The sequence below is a fragment of the Hemicordylus capensis genome, chromosome 1, assembly GCF_027244095.1.
Source record: "Hemicordylus capensis ecotype Gifberg chromosome 1, rHemCap1.1.pri, whole genome shotgun sequence".
Lineage (NCBI taxonomy): Eukaryota > Metazoa > Chordata > Lepidosauria > Squamata > Cordylidae > Hemicordylus > Hemicordylus capensis.
This window is the reverse complement of record NC_069657.1, coordinates 357211459-357230753: the sequence shown is the minus strand read 5'-3', so window position 1 is coordinate 357230753 and position 19295 is coordinate 357211459. Positions and strand designations below refer to the sequence as shown.

The following is a 19295-nucleotide window of genomic DNA, read 5'->3' as shown; positions in this document are numbered from 1 at the left end:
ATCTCTCTCAGCCCTATCTTGGAGAAACCAGGGAAGGAACTTGAAACCTTCTGCTCTTCTCAGAGCGGCTCCATCCCCAAAGGGGAATAACTTACAGTGCTCACACATCAAGTCTCCCATTCATATGCAACCAGGGTAGACCCTGCTTAGCTAAGGGTACAAATCATGCTTGCTACCACGAGACCAGCTCTCCTCTCTATACGTATACACACTCACACGCTTACTTTTGAAGAGACTGTGGATCTGTTCGTGCAAAATAAAGTCATAACTTTGTGATTACCTACAGATTCCAAATTTTGCATAAACAATGATATTTAAAGTACTTAAAGTAGCTGAATGCACTACCTTTTATGGTGGAATATGCTAGGTGAAAGGTTTAAATTGCTTTTTGTATTTTAAGAATAAATTCTGAATATAATAATCATATTTTCACTGTTATTGTTCTCAGTGTTTAACACTCAATAATCAGATAAAAAATTCAAAAATGACATCATGTCCAAGAGAAGCAGAAGATCTTTCTTAGATTCAAATTTACTATGCATGGCAGTTATTTGAAAAAATGAATAATGTTTGAAGCTGAAATCTTACGAATTTAAAACTGTCATTTTACTTCCCTTTTTGCAAGCACACGAATACACAATTTTATTATATATATTTACGTCCTTGAATCTTTCCTAGCAGTGTAACCTAGGAAAAAGGACGTTGCCAGGTCAATGATGGGCATCCCCTACTACTACTATTATTATTATTACATTTATATCCCGCTCTTCCTCCAAGGAGCCCAGAGCAGTGTACTACATACTTAAGTTTCTCTTTCACAACAGCCCTGTGAAGTAGGCTAGGCTGAGAGAGAAGTGACTGGCCCAGAGTCACCCAGCTAGTATCATGGCTGAATGGGGATTTGAACTCGGGTCTCCCTGGTCCTAGTCCAGCACTCTAACCACTATACCACACTGGCTCTATACAGGTTCAGTATCTGTGTGAAGACACTGGGATTTACAAAGAGAAGGAGTGGTGTTCGGCATCTGTACAAATCTTCTACTTATGCAAACAAAGAGCAAAGGTTGAATAAACCCCTGCACACACCAAAATAACCCCAGACTGTTCCAGGCATGGAACTGAACATGTGCACTGCCCTCATGCTGTTGGCGAATATTCCTGGCAGCAGAGAATAGAGCACAAGACCAAGCCTTCAGCTAGCAGGACATGGGAGTTTAGATGGCTGAAGGGAACAGCCTAGGGTTTGTTCCCCTCAGCCTAGTAAAAGCCCTTGTGCTAGCTGCTAGGCTAAATGAGCAAGCTCACTCCATTCACTTTACCCAGAATCCATTGCTTAGGTTAAGTTGTATCATTTTGTGTTGTACACCACTTTGAACACCTTTTTAAAGGCAGAAGAACAGTATAGACATTTTGAAATGTCTGTACTAGCTGTGGGAGCCAGAGTCTCTGCAATGCTTTCAGAGCTGAAGGGGAAGAGACGAAAGCTCAACAATACACATCCCGATCTTATGGGTCTCTATTTGTTCTTTTCTTTTTTAAGACATAAAAAGTTAATAAGTATTATCCAAAGTTAATAATTCACAGATCTGTTGAGCATGTATACATGTCTGCAATCCCACCTCTTCAGAAATGTTCAAGCCATCTATTTTTAGCTTGTAATAGGCCACTTAAAATGAGCCATTAATAGTTCATTCAGAGTTCCAGAAATGTGAAGCACAAGATAGTCCATGTGTATAGAATGACAAGGTTCTAAAAATCTCAGAGTGTGTTTGGTAATGGTTCCTGCTATGACAGAACCAGACTTATCTATTATGTTAAAATAATGTTCAACATTGTTTTATTCTGACAGGCAATTGGCCTGAACTGTATTGTTAAGGAATTCAACTGAAAAGCTGCTAAAAACTGTATTGCTACTTTTAGGCTGTTTAATCTACTTGTTTTAGCTGTTTTATAAGGTGCATTTTATTCTGCTATATATAACATTTGTAAGCCGCCCTGAGGGCTCTATGGAATAATGTGGCAGGATAAAAATAGAATGAACGGAAAAGTAAATAATTCATTTCCACACATTACAACATAAAAGACGTAAAATATTATGAATCTTGCAGCCAATTTGTGAAGTTCTGATACTGATACAGGAAGGAAAGATGACTCAAGAGATTGCTTACACTGAAGCATGTAAGAACAAGTTAAATGGAGCCTTAAGAACAAATCCAATACCTGCCCTACTTAAGTGCCAAAGGCCGATGGTAATAACCTTCTGCAATCTCCCCTTCACTGTCCCTGCCAATATTTTGTTCTTGATGCATATATACTCAAAGAAATAATGGATGCAATATCATCATAAAAACACAATGATGAGGGGGAGGGGAAAATAATCTAAACACCCATTTCAGCTGCCATGCCCAAAGACAAGATTTACCACATTTAACCACACATTTCCCAAGAGCTTAGTTTCTAAAATAAGTTTTTCTCGTAAGAACTAATCAGCCTACTTTCCTTTCATTGTCTGTACAACTGGACTGAATTTGGTTCAAATCAAGGTTCACAAGTTACTACTACTACTATTACAATATTTATCTTCCGCTTGTCAACCAAAGTTCTCAAAATGGTTTACATAGAAAAATAAATAATACATCAAGAAGATGGTCCCCTGTTCCCAAACGGCTCACAATCTAAAAGTTCAATCTCTTGCACCTCAAATGTTCATGCATCCACCATTTTGGATCAGGGTGGGTGACATTATTATAAACTATACCAGAGGTGTCCCTGTGTGTCACTCACTACAACTGTATCAAATTTGGTTCAAATGGGTTAGACAGTCCTCAAATTAGTGCACTTGCACCTCAAAGGTTCACACGTTTACCATCTTGGATCAAGGTAGATGACATCATCACAAACTACACCATTGGGGCATCTCTATGTGTCCATACAGCTGTAGAAAATCTGGTTTAAATCAGACTGTCCACAAGTTATTGCACTTGTGCCTCAAAAGTTTACATGTCTGCCATCATGAACTGGGTTGGATGACACTGTCACAACCTATGTCATTGCAGTGTCCCTATGTGTCCCTACAGCTGTAGCAAATTTTGTTCAAATCAGTTAAGCGGTTCACAAGTTAGCCCACTTGCACCTCAAATGTTTATGTGTCTGCCATCTTGAATTGGTTTGGATGACACTGTCACAATCTATGCTTTTGAGATGTCCCTATGTGTCCCTACAGCTGTAGCAAATTTGGTTCAAATCGTTTAAACAGTTCACAAGTTAGCCCACTTGTGCCTCCAAAGTGTATGTGTTCGCCATCTTGGGTCTGGGTGGATGGCATCAACACAAATTATGCCGTTGAGGTGTCCCTGTGTGTCACTCACTGCAACTGTATGCAATTTGGTTTAAATCAGTTAGTCCACAAATTAGCCTGCTTGTGCCTCAGATGTTTATGTGGCCACCATCTTGAATTGGAGTGGATGACATCATCACACACCATGCCATTTGAGCATCCCTACATCTGTAGCAAATTTGGTTCAAAGCGGTTCACAAGTTAGCCCACTCGTGCCTCAAACTTATACATGTCCGCCATCTTGGATCAGGGTGGATGACATCATCACATACTATGCCATTGAGGTGCCCCTGTGTCCCTACAACTGTATCCAATTTGGTTCATACCGGTCCAGGCGTTGCAGAGTTGATGGGGAGGCACACACAGACACGGACACACACGCAGAATACCGAGTGATCTCATAAGCCTACTGAAAAAGTAGGCTAATAAATAAAGTCTTCAGAAATCCTTCCAAAGACAAATATAGCACAGTCCTTGGACTGAACATGCAACTTACTTGTCTGATTAAACTGTGAACTGGCGTCTGGATCAGGTGAATAGCTGAGGGTGGAATGCTGAGGTGAAGCACAGGAAGAGCCTCCATTAACTCTCGAATCCATTTCAGGCTAAATCAGATATAAAAATAAATTCAGTTTAGCAATCCACTTCAGGACATCAAAGCATGCTTTAAATACCTGATACATAATCCTTTAAGAATGCCTTTGCAAGTTTTCCAGAGGAGCAGCCGGTGTCTGTGGCAGCAAATGCAACAAAGAGTCTTGCAGCACTTCCAAGACTAACAGACATATAGCACAAACTTTCATGGACTACAGCCTGAAGTGATAAAGCATCTGATAAAGTGGATTATAGAACAGGAAGGTTTATGCTACAGAGTGTTGAAGTCTTTAAGGTGTCATGGGACTCTGATGTTTTTGAAGGGTTTGGAATCAGTTTACAATGCAGCTTTGATGAGGGTGAGGCTGGCAATTAGCCCATGCACAGGACCTTCACAGCCTTCAGAACAGCCTGGATGCTAGTCTAACCTTGTGTTTGATTTTACACAATATAACATTTTAAGAGTTTTTCAGGAGCAAATAGGGCAAAGCTGTCAGGCTCTGCCCCACTCAAGGCATTTCAACTACCACTTTAAGCTATAAAGGTAAATTTATTTGTGCAACTAGAGAAAAAATTGGCCTTGGGATAATACTGGCTGTATGAAAAGGTCTTCAGAACAATGTTCTCTCTAATTTTCTTCTTTGTGTGGAATGAGTTTTATTCTGGGCGGCCGTATCAAGGCAGTGTGCGCGCCCATGCATTCAGACTGGGGCCTTCCTGATTAAACCTGAATGGGATCTAAAACTAACAGAGCAGACATCAAAAAAATGTGTGAGTGCGCACATGCACACATGCCTTAGTGGGAACACTGCTTCTGAAATATTGTTACTCAATGTTATTCAGGGCCACCTCACAAGAGCATCAAATAAGGAGCATTCTGGTCCCTCTCCTCTTCAGTTTCTACATTAACTCTATGGTGAGCCAGCTCAGCAATCCAGATTTCCACCCTCCAAAGCTCACTGGGAGACACAGTGCCATCCTGTGATATGCGGATGATGCAGCCATCCTCTCAGGGACCCCCATTGGCCTTAGAAGAGCACTGAGGGCCCTGATGTTGCACTGCAGAGAGGACTGCCTGGAAATCAACTACCACAAAACTAAAATTAGGGCCTTTGCCAGGAGGCCAAGATTCACTTTTGGAGGACTGAGGGGCATAAAATTGAGCAAGTTGCACACTTTAAATACTTGGGAGTCGTTTTTCATTGTGGCGGCTCTAGGAAAGCTCATGGAGAACACGTGACTTTAAATGCCCATAGAAGCTCTTCTGCCATTCTCAAATTCCTGCGGACAAGAGGAGGCCATTATGTACCCGTGGCTCTTGAACTGTTTGCAGCCAAGCTGCTAGCTCAGCTCCTCAATGGTGCCCAACTTGGCCCCTTCTCCAACATTGTGACTCTTGAACTTGTACAATCTAAATTCCTGCGGGCAGCGCTCCAAGTGTCGAGATGTGTCTCCAATGCCACTCTGCGCCTGGAGACAGGCCTGATCAAGCTGGAGGCTAGGGTGTGGATGGCCATCCTCTGTTATTGGCTCAGACTGTGCTTTTGCCCAATTGGTCTTGCCCTGCTAATCCTACGCAATGAATACCAATCTAGCTGGATTCAGACAACTGAGACAAAAACAGCTATCCTGGGCCTTTCCCCCTTGACCTTGCTCAGCATGGGCTACAACTAGGCAAAAGCAACCATCAAGCAGCACATTATAAGCATGGAGCGCCAAACCAATCTCAGCAGGGTCCCAAAATTTTGTATCTGTGATGGGCTTAGATATTCTGCTTCTCCAGCAGCATACCTCACCCAACTGGAGGTTCCAAAGCACAGAAGGGTGTTCACTTTGGCTCGCTGTCATGGCTTCCCTTAAGCAGTGCTAAAAGGCCATTATAGGACCCCATTTGCAGAGTGACTATGCCCCTGTGGCCTAGGGCAGATCAAAACTACTGAGCATGTTCTCCTCTGCTGTTTGTTCTATAGAGACATTCAAGTCTCCCTCATCCTACCATTGCTAAGCAAGTATCCAGGTCGTCCAAGCCAATTCTACAGTTCCTTGTTGTACTCTCTGACTCTAAGCCTGCCATCACATATAGCGCTGCTAGGTACTGTGCAGATGCGATCAGCATTCATCGGCCGATGACAGGCAGTGAGTCCTATCAGCCTTAATCTGACCCATTGTAGGACTCTGGGCAGGTCCTACAATGGCTCACACACTTCCCTTTTTTTTACTGTTCCTTATAACCTTTAACCTGGCTGTTTTCCAGTTTTATTACTCAGGCTTTGATGTATTTCTGTCTTCTCATGTCTTTTAACCTTTTTACATCCATTTTTATGCCCCCCCCTTTATACCTTTCATGTGTTTTTATGATTTTTATTACTTCTCAGGCTTTTAGGCCCTCATGCTTTTGGTGTATTATCTACTATTTTAAGTATTTTTGGTCCTTTTAGTATTAATACGTACTGTTTTATATGTAATCACTTTTTATCTACTCTCACTTTTAACACGTAATCACTCTTATACTTTATGCTGGTCTATAACCATAATAAAGATTGATTTGATTTGTTTTGCTATAAAGGTAAATTTCTTTGTGCAACTAGAGAAACATTTGGCCTTGGGATAAAATTGACTGTATGAAAAGGTCTCCTGAAATATTGTTACTCTTGGTGATTCATGTAGTGCTTCAACATTATGCATCTCAAATTTCATTGAATGCTGTGCATGTTACTTTACATCTCTAATTAGAATGATAATTTTCATTTTTCCTTCTCAAGTAAACACAAACAACACTTATGGCCAACAGTGAAAGTAGATTATAGGCTTGCTTGTTTTTCAGAACTCCTGTATTGAATTACCAGTACACTAACCTCAGCGATGAGTATGCATGAAATATTTTGTTTTAGATTAGATTTAGTAGAATAGAAAAGATAATCTGTTCAACTTCTAAAAGTAAAATGAGAACATCTACACAAATGCTTATCACAGAATTACAAAATAACCTTTAGTGCAGTTCCTTCCTGCATCTTATTTGATTATAAACATTTCCACAAAATGATTTCCAAGAAATTGCTCTGTATCATGCAGTGGTAGTACCAGGGCAGAATAAAACATGGGGGGGGGGCACAGAAGGGGCAAAGTGCATTTATGGGCGGGTGAGATGTGTCTAACGTATTAGATTTCTAAAACAGAAATTGGCGATGGGGGGTGGAAGCCACTTGCCTGCAGCCGCTTACCCCCATGCCCTCCCTGGAACCACCCTTGGTATCACTCGATGTCTATCACAAGGAGAAAGTTAGCAGAACTTTTAGTTAATAAAAATTGCTACAGAACTGATGTGTTCTAGAAGACAGAAAATCCTCACCCATGATTCAATATCATTTGCTATTTCCAGACTTATTCTTCTTAGCTTATCAGTATACCAGTGTGAAAGATGAATGAACTGGGGTTAAAGAGTTCTGGGAGGGATGTCTCATGTCCCTTAACTGTGTACTAAGCAATTAATCTGATTTGCAGAGCTTCAAAATTTTCACACAGATTGCTTAAATAGGTCTTTGATGTGCCTGGAAATAACTAAAAGGGCTGAAGAACTGGGTGAAAGTGTTTCATTATTTCCCCCTTTTTATAATTAACATGTCTTTGTCAAAGCAGCCACATGCCAACTCTGCTTCACCTCCATCTTTGACATTGCAATCAATCTTTGGGACAAAAATGACAGCATTTTATGATGGCTACAAATCCTTTGGGTTTGCTGAAATAAAAATAGCAAAGCACACCTCCAAATGGTGACCTACAGTTCCTATGCAGAGGACAGCAAAATATTCCTCCCTACAATATTCTTTGGTGTTCCCTACTACTACAGGGTATCCACCAGATGCAATGAATTTTATTTCCCCAAAGCTCTAATACACCCACGTTGACAGTTATTAACGTAATCAACACTCTTCAGTCAATGTATCACATTAATAAAGCAGAGGGTTTTGTTGTGTGTGTTTTTAAATGGTCTACGGACATATCTGAAGAACAAACAACTAAGAGCAAATGACACAAGTTAATGTAATAGCTATCAATAAAAATCCATTTTCAAAACAACTTAACGTTGTATAATAATAGGTTTTTAAGAAGAAACTTCTAAAGCTGTCAACTGGAAGAAATATAATTGAACTGGCATTTAATTTTATTAAATGGTCATGAACATTTTACAACATTTCTTAAAGAAAAGGAACTGTGAAGAAATGGTAAAAAGCAGAGTTCATTATATATTAGAAAATGGTAAAGAGACACAAACTAAACAATTTGAATGATCCAAATCTCTGCTGTGAATACATCAAAAACATCTGGCACAATCCTGAAGCACTGTCTGAATATTTATGCAAGTGCACACTTGTTAGCTCTGTCCTTGCGTATCCATCAATCATGTGTGGAGGGGGAAGGAAAGAAATCAAGCAAATATGGGACAATGCTGTTCTTTGTATGTACATAACTTTGTGCTGGAGCACTGTATTCAGTGCTATTCACCCCACAGGAGAATTACAAAAGTTTAGGGAAGGACAGCAGGGATTTTAAAGATTAGGGCCGCTGCATATGCTATCTTACATGATACGAAGTATTACTGAGCCATAACACTGCACCCTGAGGCTGCTGTGGACATCTGAGGCAGCGGGTCCTCAGTTTCCCCCCTCACTATCAAAAGAGTGTGTTTTGGAAACATTTTAAAATGTCCAATGTACCTTTCCCTCAGCACTTAATAACCATGACTGTGAGTAACCATGTTCACAACTTGACCAGCACATCCAGGATTAGGTGACAGTTTTCTGGTCAAAGCATATAAGATTTCCAGCCAGATTTGAGTCCCAGGACTTGTCTTTTTAGAAATTAAGCTCTTATCCTCTTCTCAAGCCTATAATCTCAAGAATTTTATTTATTTATTTATTAGAAACATTTAATATACCACTCACTCCGAAGACTCTGGGTGGTGTACAAAAACATGCAAAGCAACACAGCATTAAAAGTACATTCTAAATTAAAAACTAAAGTAATTAACAAAAATGAAAAAAACAAATAGGTAAACTACAGTGCAAAAGCCTGGTGAAAAAGAAAAGTTTTCAATAGAGATTTAAACATCAATAAGGAAGGAGCTAAACGAATCTGAAGGGGAACGGAGTTCCAGAGAAGTGGGGCAGCAATCAAAAAGGCCCTTTCACGGGTCCTAGCGCTCCGAACCTCTTGGAAATCAGGGACCAACAGAAGGGCCACCTGAGAAGATCTGACCGGACAGGATGTAACTGGACGGGAGAGGTGGGTCTGTAGGTAGACAGGCGCCAAACCCCACAAGGCTTTGAAGATCAAAACCAGGACCAAGAATGATACTAGCAGACTTTGAATTCCGAGGCGTCTTCATCACTATGTGGGCTGATGATACACACAACCATTTCAGCATGAGAAGAAACATTAAAGAACTATCCTGCAAACAAAATCCTAGATTTTCAGGTTTGGATAAGCATTTTGACAGAGTATCACTGGATGTGACTTTCCTTTCAGCACACTTATTGTAGAAACTTGAAAACAGAGACAATAAAGCTGAAGAGGACACCTAGTACTGTATGATACAGCATTTCTGCAATTTACATCAAAATATAATGGAATTAATCAATTGCGAAAGGAAGGTAGACATTGTGTCCATAAATAACACTGTCCTCAGGGGTAGGCAGTTCTGAGTACTATACCTGCTCAAGCAGCTGTCGTAGTCTGTGAAGCTGAGATTCCAGCTGCTTGTTGTGATCTTCCAAAATCTGCATTCTAGCCTCCAGGCGACCTTTGTGTTGCCGCAAGAGTTTGGCCTCGGCTATGAGCTCAGCATCTTCAGATGTGTGCTGGGGTGACACGGCAGAGTCTGGGGCTGGGCTCAGTGAATTAATTCCCCTTCGAAGATGCTGTTCCTTTAGTTGTTCATACTCCACTTGCAGCATTCTAAATCAGTTTTATAAGAATAAGTTACTTTATGGCAGCATAGATCTATGATAACAAGTCTACTAAAAATCTGTCCCGCCAACTAATATTCCTCATCATTATCTCACAATTATGGAGTCTGTGAAACAGCTGTCAACTTATAATATGGACTCCCAACTTTTATATGGTTATGGCAGGACAGATGCACAGCATGGCTGATTTGAGAGCATTCTGGAGCACAGAGCAACTCAGGGGGAACAGCTAAATATGGTAGGCAGCTTCCCCCTACATTTCCCCCACAAAAATAAATGTTTTTCGGATGCTTTCCCATGTCCAGGAACCTAACCCCCAATTCGGTTATATTAAATTATTATTCCTCATTGCCACAATATCCATTGTTTCCATATAACCACAGAACGGAACGCCTGCAAATACTGAGGTCCTCCCATACATCAACTAATTTCTTTGGCCAGAGGATAAAGGATAAAGCATCAACTGCCAAACCCTTCTCACTGCACCTTAAAAAGAGCCAATTAATATAAGCATACACATCTCTAAATATTTAGCAGGGGGAGGACCCTATTCATTTAGCACTGCATCTCTCTAATGGCTGTTACCAGTGTGTCCCTTGTGTTTAGACTGTGAAACCCTTTGGGACAGGGTACCATTTTCTTATTTCTTTTGCCTTGTAAATAATATTGTTTATTTCTTTTGCCTTTTTTGTTGAAAAGCAATGTATTATTAACAAGTTACTTCCACTGCAGGGTACCATATTTGGTACGAGCTGACATTGGAACTAATAAAGAAGTTCCATCTAGGATGAGTAATGCAATGGTGCACTCACACATACAAGTCACCGTCTGACTTGTAACAAGTAACAGTAGCAAGTGGTGTTCACACATGTGTGAGACAGAGCTGATGGTGAAATTAGTCTCACAGAAGAATTCTGAGTGCTCATAAAAACCTGCTTAAAATTAGAGGTAAGCTTTTAAAGCCTCCAAATTCTTCTCCATTTTGGACCAAAATCAGAGCTATTGCTTCTTTCTCTCCTATACGTGTCAGGACTCATCATCCTCAAAATATCTCTTCACCAGCCCTTCACTATCCTAAACACCCTTCCCTTTCTTCACTATACTTATAGGTGGTAAAGGTGCAGCAGAAGCATCAGTGGCTGTGCATGGGGAGGGGAGAAGAGGCTTGATCCCTCCCTATCACTCTGATGTGCTGGGTAACAGCACACTGGAATGCAAAGCTTAGGCAAATGTGGGGAGGGGTAATATTCCTAAGGGTTATTGAACTTGCCTCTCTCATAGTCTTCTGGGCCTTGTGAACATAAGAACAGCCCTGCTGGATCAGGCCCAAAGCCCATTCAGTCTAGCATCCTATTTCACACAGTGGCCCACCAGATGCCTCTGAGAAAACCACAGGCAAGAGGTGAGGGCATACCCTCTCTCTTGCCGTTGCTCCCCTGCAACTGTTATTTAGAGGCATCTTGCCTCTGAAGCTGGAGGTGGCCTATAGCCACCAGACTAGTAGCCATTGATAGACTTGTCCCCCAGTGTGTTGTTAGCTGGCATGTCCAGCTGATAGGAAGAGGGAGGAAGTGAACAAAATTCCTCTTCTCTTGTTGTGAGCCACCCAGAGCAGTAGTGCACTAGAGGGGCAGGGCACAAATATTTTTAATTAATTAATTAATTAACAATTCTATTCCAAGGGCTGATGTTGTTCTGGCACCTCCACTGCTGGACAGGTAGGTAAAGAGAGATAGAGGGAAAGGGCTTGGAGGGGAGGACTTCTGGGACTGGTGAGAAAGAATTCTGACCACTTCCAGAGCTACTGGGAGTTGCAAACACCAACCAGATATACCTGGTTGGTCATTGCACAATGCTGGATGCTGGATTGGATGCAACTTGGCCTCATCCAGCAGGACTTTTCTTATGTTCTTGTTTGAAGTTTCAACTTGAAAAAAATCCAAGTTCTTTCAGTTTTGGAGGTAAGAACTTGACTCAGTTATGGGGTAATATGATATGAGCTTGGGAGAGTTTGCTCATCTTTAGTGTGAACCAGCCTTAAAGCTTTCCCCGAGGCATCTTGTAGGCCACTGTGTGAAACAGGATGTTGGACTAGACAGGCTTTGGGCCTGATCCAGCAGGGCTCTTTTTATGTTCTAATCTAGCTATTACTTTTAAAAAATAAATTCTGAGGGAGCCTTCTCACCTCGCTCAGATTATGGGCCACCAACTGTCTTACCAGGAGAAACAATGCAGCCTGGCTCACTCTACATCCAGTTTAACACTGAGAAAAAGCACTGCAGGAATAATATCTTTTTCTGAATTCAAATGGAGGAGGAGGTCAAAATCAGTCAGTGGTGGTGCCAAACATCAAGAGTGAGCTGAACAAGTGCCAATCATGAGTCTGGGGATTTGCCATTGTTTCACAATGGATTGGAGAGAGCTGAGTGTAAGGAAGGGAGAAGGGAGAGAGTGTGGGGAAAGCAGTGGCCAGTTTGGGAATCCCAGTTCTGGAGTGGCTTTTGGTTGTTCTTTTTCATGGACAACCAGCAAGTATGATTTTCTAACTTGGTTCTGACTGCCTTTTCACAACCAAGCTTCAAATATTTAAGCACACACATTAAAATACATTAACAAAGAAATAACAAACAAAAAGATGACAACAAACCTTTGCTCCTCCTCAAGGTCAGCAATGATGCGCTCAAGCTCTCCACGTTCTTCCTTCTCTACTGACTTCAAGATCTGTGCAGGACTCTGTGGCTGACTCACAGGTGACTCTCCCCCCAGCGTCTGGCAGTATTGCTGGATCAAGGCATGCTCATCTTCCCTGGAGATAAAGGGAGCTGACATCAATACCCTTATAAATAAATTGCTATCACACTGTAGACAGAAAGCCCCCAAAGTGAAGGGGCTACATCTTATGGGATAGTTGCCAAGTACTTGAAAATGCGAAACTGCTAAGATAGACTTAGATAAAAGGAAGACAAACTCAGATGTTATAAATAGTTATATTAACTGCTGTTTGAAATGATGGTGAATAAATGATGCCTTTACTTTAGAAGGCAGTTCTTTTATATATAGTGAGGCTCTGTTTCACTTCTTTATGCAGCAAGATATGACATTCTAAGGTGAGGTACAGACATGAACATACCCAATACCAGATGAAGGATACCATGAGTGATGTGGGGCACCCTCCCCAAGTGATTAATACACAATTTCTTATGGTAGACATATATCCACAGACACACACAGTCTATCAATCAGTTCCTACAGAGCTTGAAGTTGCTGTAGGTTTGCTTGGCAGGATCAGAAGCTGATATAAAGCTGAACAAAGAATCTGTCTTATTTTCAACTTAACAACAATAGCAGATGTACCTAGAAAAACAATTCTTCCTACATGCTGTTCTTTAGACATCTGTTTATTCAGCCAAAATGTTACTCTGTATAGCAGCTTTCCTAATAATCAACTCAAAAAGTCTTGAAATGGTAAATTAACTAACTGATGAACAATATGTTAACTGTATAAAACCAGAGCAGCTTTCTTAATAATCAATTAAATGACACTGAAAATTTAACTAATGAGCAAACAGTATAAAACGGATAGAACACATCTTTTACATCACACCTGCAAAAGAAATAGTAAGATAGAACATCCTGAGCCATTTTTGGAAGGATGGTATATAAATCAAATCAATCAATCAATAAAATAAGATAAAGAGAACAGAGAAAAGTATTACTAGTGACAGGAAAGCACAGATATATCAGACATCATTAATAGTTAGACAAGGTCATCAAAAGAACCCTTCTGTTGCATGGCAAGGAGACTATCAATATATCAGCTTCTTTTCCTATATGAGCTACACATAGATCTCTCTATGCACTATATAAAACTTCCCACAAAGCAGATAGCTCAAGATGTCATGAACACATGGGTCAAGCTGCACATTCCGCTTGCAAGAACGAAATCAATGAGATGAAAACACTATCAGAGGAAAATCTCTGTCCAAACAATGTTAAGAAAACAATTATCGGTATTTGGAAAAAAAGGTTTCTTAGCATTAAGATCGAAATACATTTTCAATAACACCAACAACTTTCTCAAAGCAGTTTACATAGCAAGCAGTATAAGAAATTGGTTCCCTGTCACAAAGGGGCTCACCATCTAAAAAGAAGAAGAGACACCAGCAACAGCCACTCATGGGATGAAATGCTGGACTGAACAGGGACTCTCTCTCTTGCTCCCCATCTGCTAAATACGAAAGTGCCACCACTTTGAAAGATGCATCTTTCCCCAGTTAGCAGGGAACAAACAACAAAAATTAAGTAAATTCTGACACTTACAGGATGACAGCATTTACCTAAAAGTGACTTGAATCAGGCTTGTCTGAAGAGTTGTTTTTAGACAAACCCATGGCTCTGTGCTAAAATAATCTTATTTTAACTATTTGCAGATGCGGATGACTTAGTAGGAAGCAAACCACAGGAACCGTAGAGGTCAAACACTGGTAGGCAAATGTTTAACCACAGTTATGGTCAATGTACACATGTGTTAATTAAATTACAATGTAAAAACAGTACAGTGGGAATGGATAAATAATTCAACATGAATGGCTACACTGATAATATCTAGTCATTCTTTTCTCTCGCACTTAGACGTTTGGTGTGATACAAACATTTGGCCATCCTATGTGAACTAACTGGAAATTAGATGCAATATTTATTGCATATAATATTTTCTTGCTATGTATTATATAGTGGGTCAGTTTGGATGATATGTCTAATTGGTCCCCTGAATCACATAGGGAGAGCACAGATGCACGTCCTGTTCCCACTTGGCATGCTGTCCTCCTGACACATGATCAAGGGGAGGGCATTAATGTCTGAGCCACACCTCATATACTATTTAACTATTAAATAACTACTACATATGGTGGGGTTTCACTCAAAGAATTCTAAAATACACAGGCAAAACCTATTGAACTAAGTAAGCACTCAATATTTCAATGTACATTAGGCTGTAAAGACCTTTTTTCAAGGAAGGAAATGGGTGAGTGTAGCTACATAAATATGAATAGTAGTAGTAACAATAGTGTGCATGTGTGCATTATACACACACACACACACACACACACACACACACACACACACACACACAGTCTAACCTGAGGACAACAAAAGATTTATTAATATCAGAATGTATTAACATGCATGCCAGTTGTTTTTAAATTAGTGGTATCCATGTTAGTCCAGAATATGCAGATTTTGTATTACCTTCCTTAGTTTAAAACAATATTCTCACTAGTTATATCTCATTTTGATGCCACCCCGTTATCAGCTGAAGCGTCATTGCAATGGAAGCTTTAGTGTAATTTTAGGCTTTTTTAATGGCACCCTAAAATTATGCAGAATAAGAATTTTTCCTCTGAAACACCTGAAATACACGGAATCACTGGCAACTCAAGACTTATCTGCTGGGTGAATAGTGAAGGAAAACAATTTTTTACCAAATTGAAGAATCTGATTACAGTCATCAGGACTGCTAAAAATAAAGATAGTCTAAATTCCTTTAAATTATAGAGTACAATTATCGCTTTTGAGCATTTGTGAGAAAAACAGCATTATTCAAAAGAGCTGGAGGCACCTTGGCGCTGACACCAATATGCTGATGAGAAACTTCAGGGGGTTACACAGGACTCATTCAGCTTCATGGTTATTCTAATTTATTTATATTTAGGTTGACACCAGAAATCAGTCATCATCATTACAGCGACATAGAGCTCAAATGTCAATTAAAAACATAACGCTAAGGTGAATTTAAGAACAAACATTTATTAATTTTTTAAAAAACAATGCTCATTTCTCAAGCTGGGATCTGTTTTTTTGGGGGGGGTTGGGGTTTGTGTGGTTTGTTTTTTTTAAAATAAGGATGCACAAATATCTTCCTTGGACTTCAGGCACTGCAAATCTCCAAAGAATGAAGCACTCCAATATAAACTTAGGTCAAGCCCTTAATTATACTGACACCAGCATCGGTGACAGGCAGAAGACTGAGATAAGTAAGTCACACCACTACGCACCAGAATAAGTCACAGAATTCAGAACACTTTTGCCCCTTATGCTCCACTGTTTCAGTCTCACAAATGACATCGAGGACAAAAAGTGGGCTTATTGATTTGTCTATTATAAGCAGTATGCTCTGCAACTGATAACACAGCTCCTCAGTGAAGTAACACCTGACAGAGAATGGAGTCTATTTATGGAAGATGTAGCGTTGTTCCAAATTTCTGAACCCCCTTCCCCCATCTGCTTTGCCAACATATTGGTCTGAAAGGCAGAACTTCATGACAGTCTTAAGAACTAAGTTAAAAACCAGCAATCCTAGTTGAATGCTTCCATTCTGGCCACCTGACCTATGACGGAATAAAGGACAAGGAGGCAGCAAATGCCTAAAGCACCGAAGCATAATAATATTAAAAATCCAGCCTCAGAAAAGGTAGGAGACAGCAACTATATATCAAAATTAGTGTGAGCCACACAAATTGTAACTTGCCAGAACCTATATGTTTATTTTAGGCAACCAGAGTCTTTCAGTGTACAGGAAGGTCATTGGAAACCAAAGTCACATTCAACCCTTGCATTGTCATTGTACAGAGACAAGAGAGGCACAATGGAAATGCAGCCTGAATGAAAGCTATTCTTGGCTACTTCTTTAAAAAAAAAAAAAAAAGAATCTTAAAAAAGGGTCATCTCATGGAGAAGGTCCAACAAGAACAGGAATTGTTTTTTATTAGCCTCTCTGCAATGATTTGTCTTTCAGTGAGTACACATACTATATAGATGTGCTAATACAGTGAAGTTCCACAGAAAAGTCATGGTAGCAAAACACTCATCCATCTTCAAAAAGAGTAGAATAAACTTATGAAGGTTGCTGGATAGAGATGTTTAACATGACCTCAGTAGCGGGCTGCTATTAGATTTAGATTCATAATAAAAAATGCTTACCTACGTTAAGCAGAAATGGAGTTTCATATTCATTTCATGCCATATACCTGGCAAATTTCCACATGTCACTTTAGGCTTTACACTGACTACTTTAAGGGTCAGTGTATGGTGATATTTCATTGTTAAATGCAACTGAGAGCCAGTATAGTGAATATAGTAGCTGACTTGGACAAGATCGGACTGAGTTCAAATTCCCATTCAGTTATGAAGCTTGCTGGGTGACCTCAGGCAAATCATCCTCTCAGCTTAGCACAAGCACACTGTGAGAGTGAAATGGAAAGCTCCTTTGTATATAATCCAAATCTCCTTGAAGGAAAAGTGATGTACAGATATGATACATCATGTTTGGTGACACCATTGTTTCTGCTGCAACAGAACAGAGAGACCTTGGCATTAGATGCCCCCCACCCCAAACTGTGATGGTTTTCATTCTTTGCTAAAGTTTTCATGTATGTTCATACATTCGCCTGGTTACACTGGAATTCTGACAGGAGATAAATGACCCAAGGTATGTATATTTCTAAGGTAAAAACTGACCTAAACAAAATCTAATTTTTAACTGTATTTTCATTTTATGTCATAGGATCATATGAGGATAGGATAGATGCACACACAAAGGTACATTTGCAAGTTTTATCCAGTTGTGAGAAGCAGCAAGATACGAACACATTAGATACCATGGATATACTACTTTAAAATGGGTTCTCATCAAAATTAGGCATGAAGAAATTGCCAGACCCTTCATAAACATACTTTGCCCTGCAGAATCACACATATTATAACTAATGTATTATTCCACTTTAATTTACCACCATTGTTCTTAGCAGGTGTTAGCAAAACTTGGTATACCCTTTGATAATATTGTCTCAAGAACCCAAATACCAAAACCTGATAGATTTAAACCCATGGGCAATTTTGTCTTCCTTCGTAGTTGAAATATGCTGAATATGTCAGATATCTCTCCTTGATTAACTCATTTATAAATCAAGTAATATTTTATTTCCCCCCAAAACATCACATTACCTGTCATCTTAAAGGTTAAAGAAGCTTAATAAGGAGATTCTACCTTGGATAGAATATACCTTGGAGAATAGCAGAAGAAAGCAAAAACATGTCGAGAATCACCTGTTTTTGGCGCCTATTAAAAATTGTATGTCAGATTATTCTCAAGATGAGAATATTACAAGTTTTCTAGATGATATAAACATTTTGAAGGTTACTTTTGAACAGAGATTCTCCTTAAATACCCCTATAAATGAACAAGTAGTCATGTTAATTCTTATCAGTGTGTGCATCTATCATATCCTCATATGATGCTATGATAAAAAGACAGTTAAGAGTTAGATTTTGTTTAGGCCAGTTTTTGCCTTAGAAACATGCTTACTTTGGATCATGTTAACACCTGTCAGAATTCCTGTGCAAACAGGTGAATGTATGAACATATATGGAATCTTTAGATAGAATCCCTGCTGGTTCTGCTGGACCTCTCAGAGGCATTCGATACCACTGACCATGTATCCTTCTGGACTGCCTCTCAGGTATAGGGATTGGGGCGGTGCATTGGAGTGGTTCTGGTCCTTTCTTGGGGGGAGGTTCCAGAAGGTGGACTTCTGATCAACTCCTTGGCCTCTGGCCTATAGGGTCCCGCAAGGCTCAGTATTGTCCCCCATGCTCTTTAACATCTACATGAAACTGCTGGGAGAGGAGCTTTGGACTGAAGCATCATCAATAAACAGATGACACGCAGCTCTACCTTTCTCTGACATCAGATCCTAGGGAAACTGTGGATGTACTGAACTGGGGGCTGGAGGTGGTGATGGGCTGGATGTGGGCTAACAAACTGAGGTTAAATCCAGACAAGATGGAGGTGCTGTTGGTTAGTAGAAAAGCCAATCGAGATAGGATAATTCAACCAGTTCTGGATGAGGTTGTAATCACCTTGAAAGAGCAAGTGCACAGCTTGGGGATGTTGCTGTACTCAGCTCTGCCTTTGGATGCTCAGGTGGAGGCAGTGGCCAGGGGTACCTTTGCACAACTTGGGCCAGTGCGCCAGCAGTGTCCCTTTCTTGAGAAGGCAGAGCTGGCCACAGTTACCCATGATTTAATCATGTTGCGGCTGGATTACTGCAATGCGCTTTAAGTGGGGCTGCCCTTAAAGACTATTCCAAAACTTCTGTTGGTACGAATGCAGCTACCAGGAACTGCTCACTCAGAACATATGATACCTATTTTGAAAGAGCTGCACTGGCTGCCAATTTGTTTCCGGATCTAATTTAAGGTGCTGGAACTGCTTGCTCGGAGCATATTATACCTGCTTTGAAAGAGCTGTACTGGCTGTCAGTTTGTTTTGGGATCTAATTCAAGGTGCTGATTATTATGTTTAAACCTAAACGGTTTGGGCCCTGGATACCTGAAGG

At 40.2% G+C, this 19295-nt stretch overlaps 1 protein-coding gene across 15 annotated transcripts in view; it reads right to left on the bottom strand.

Annotated features, from left to right (window-relative positions):
• Positions 1-19295, bottom strand: part of UTRN (utrophin) — a 567675-nt gene that overhangs the window by 21872 nt on the left and 526508 nt on the right. For all 15 annotated transcript variants that reach the window (XM_053290644.1, XM_053290686.1, XM_053290679.1 and 12 more), the window contains 3 exons: positions 12545-12703; positions 9643-9886; positions 3834-3942 (listed from right to left, as the gene is read on the bottom strand). In XM_053290644.1, coding sequence (XP_053146619.1) covers positions 3834-3942; positions 9643-9886; positions 12545-12703 — 512 coding nt within the window. The remainder of the gene's footprint in view (positions 1-3833; positions 3943-9642; positions 9887-12544; positions 12704-19295) is intronic.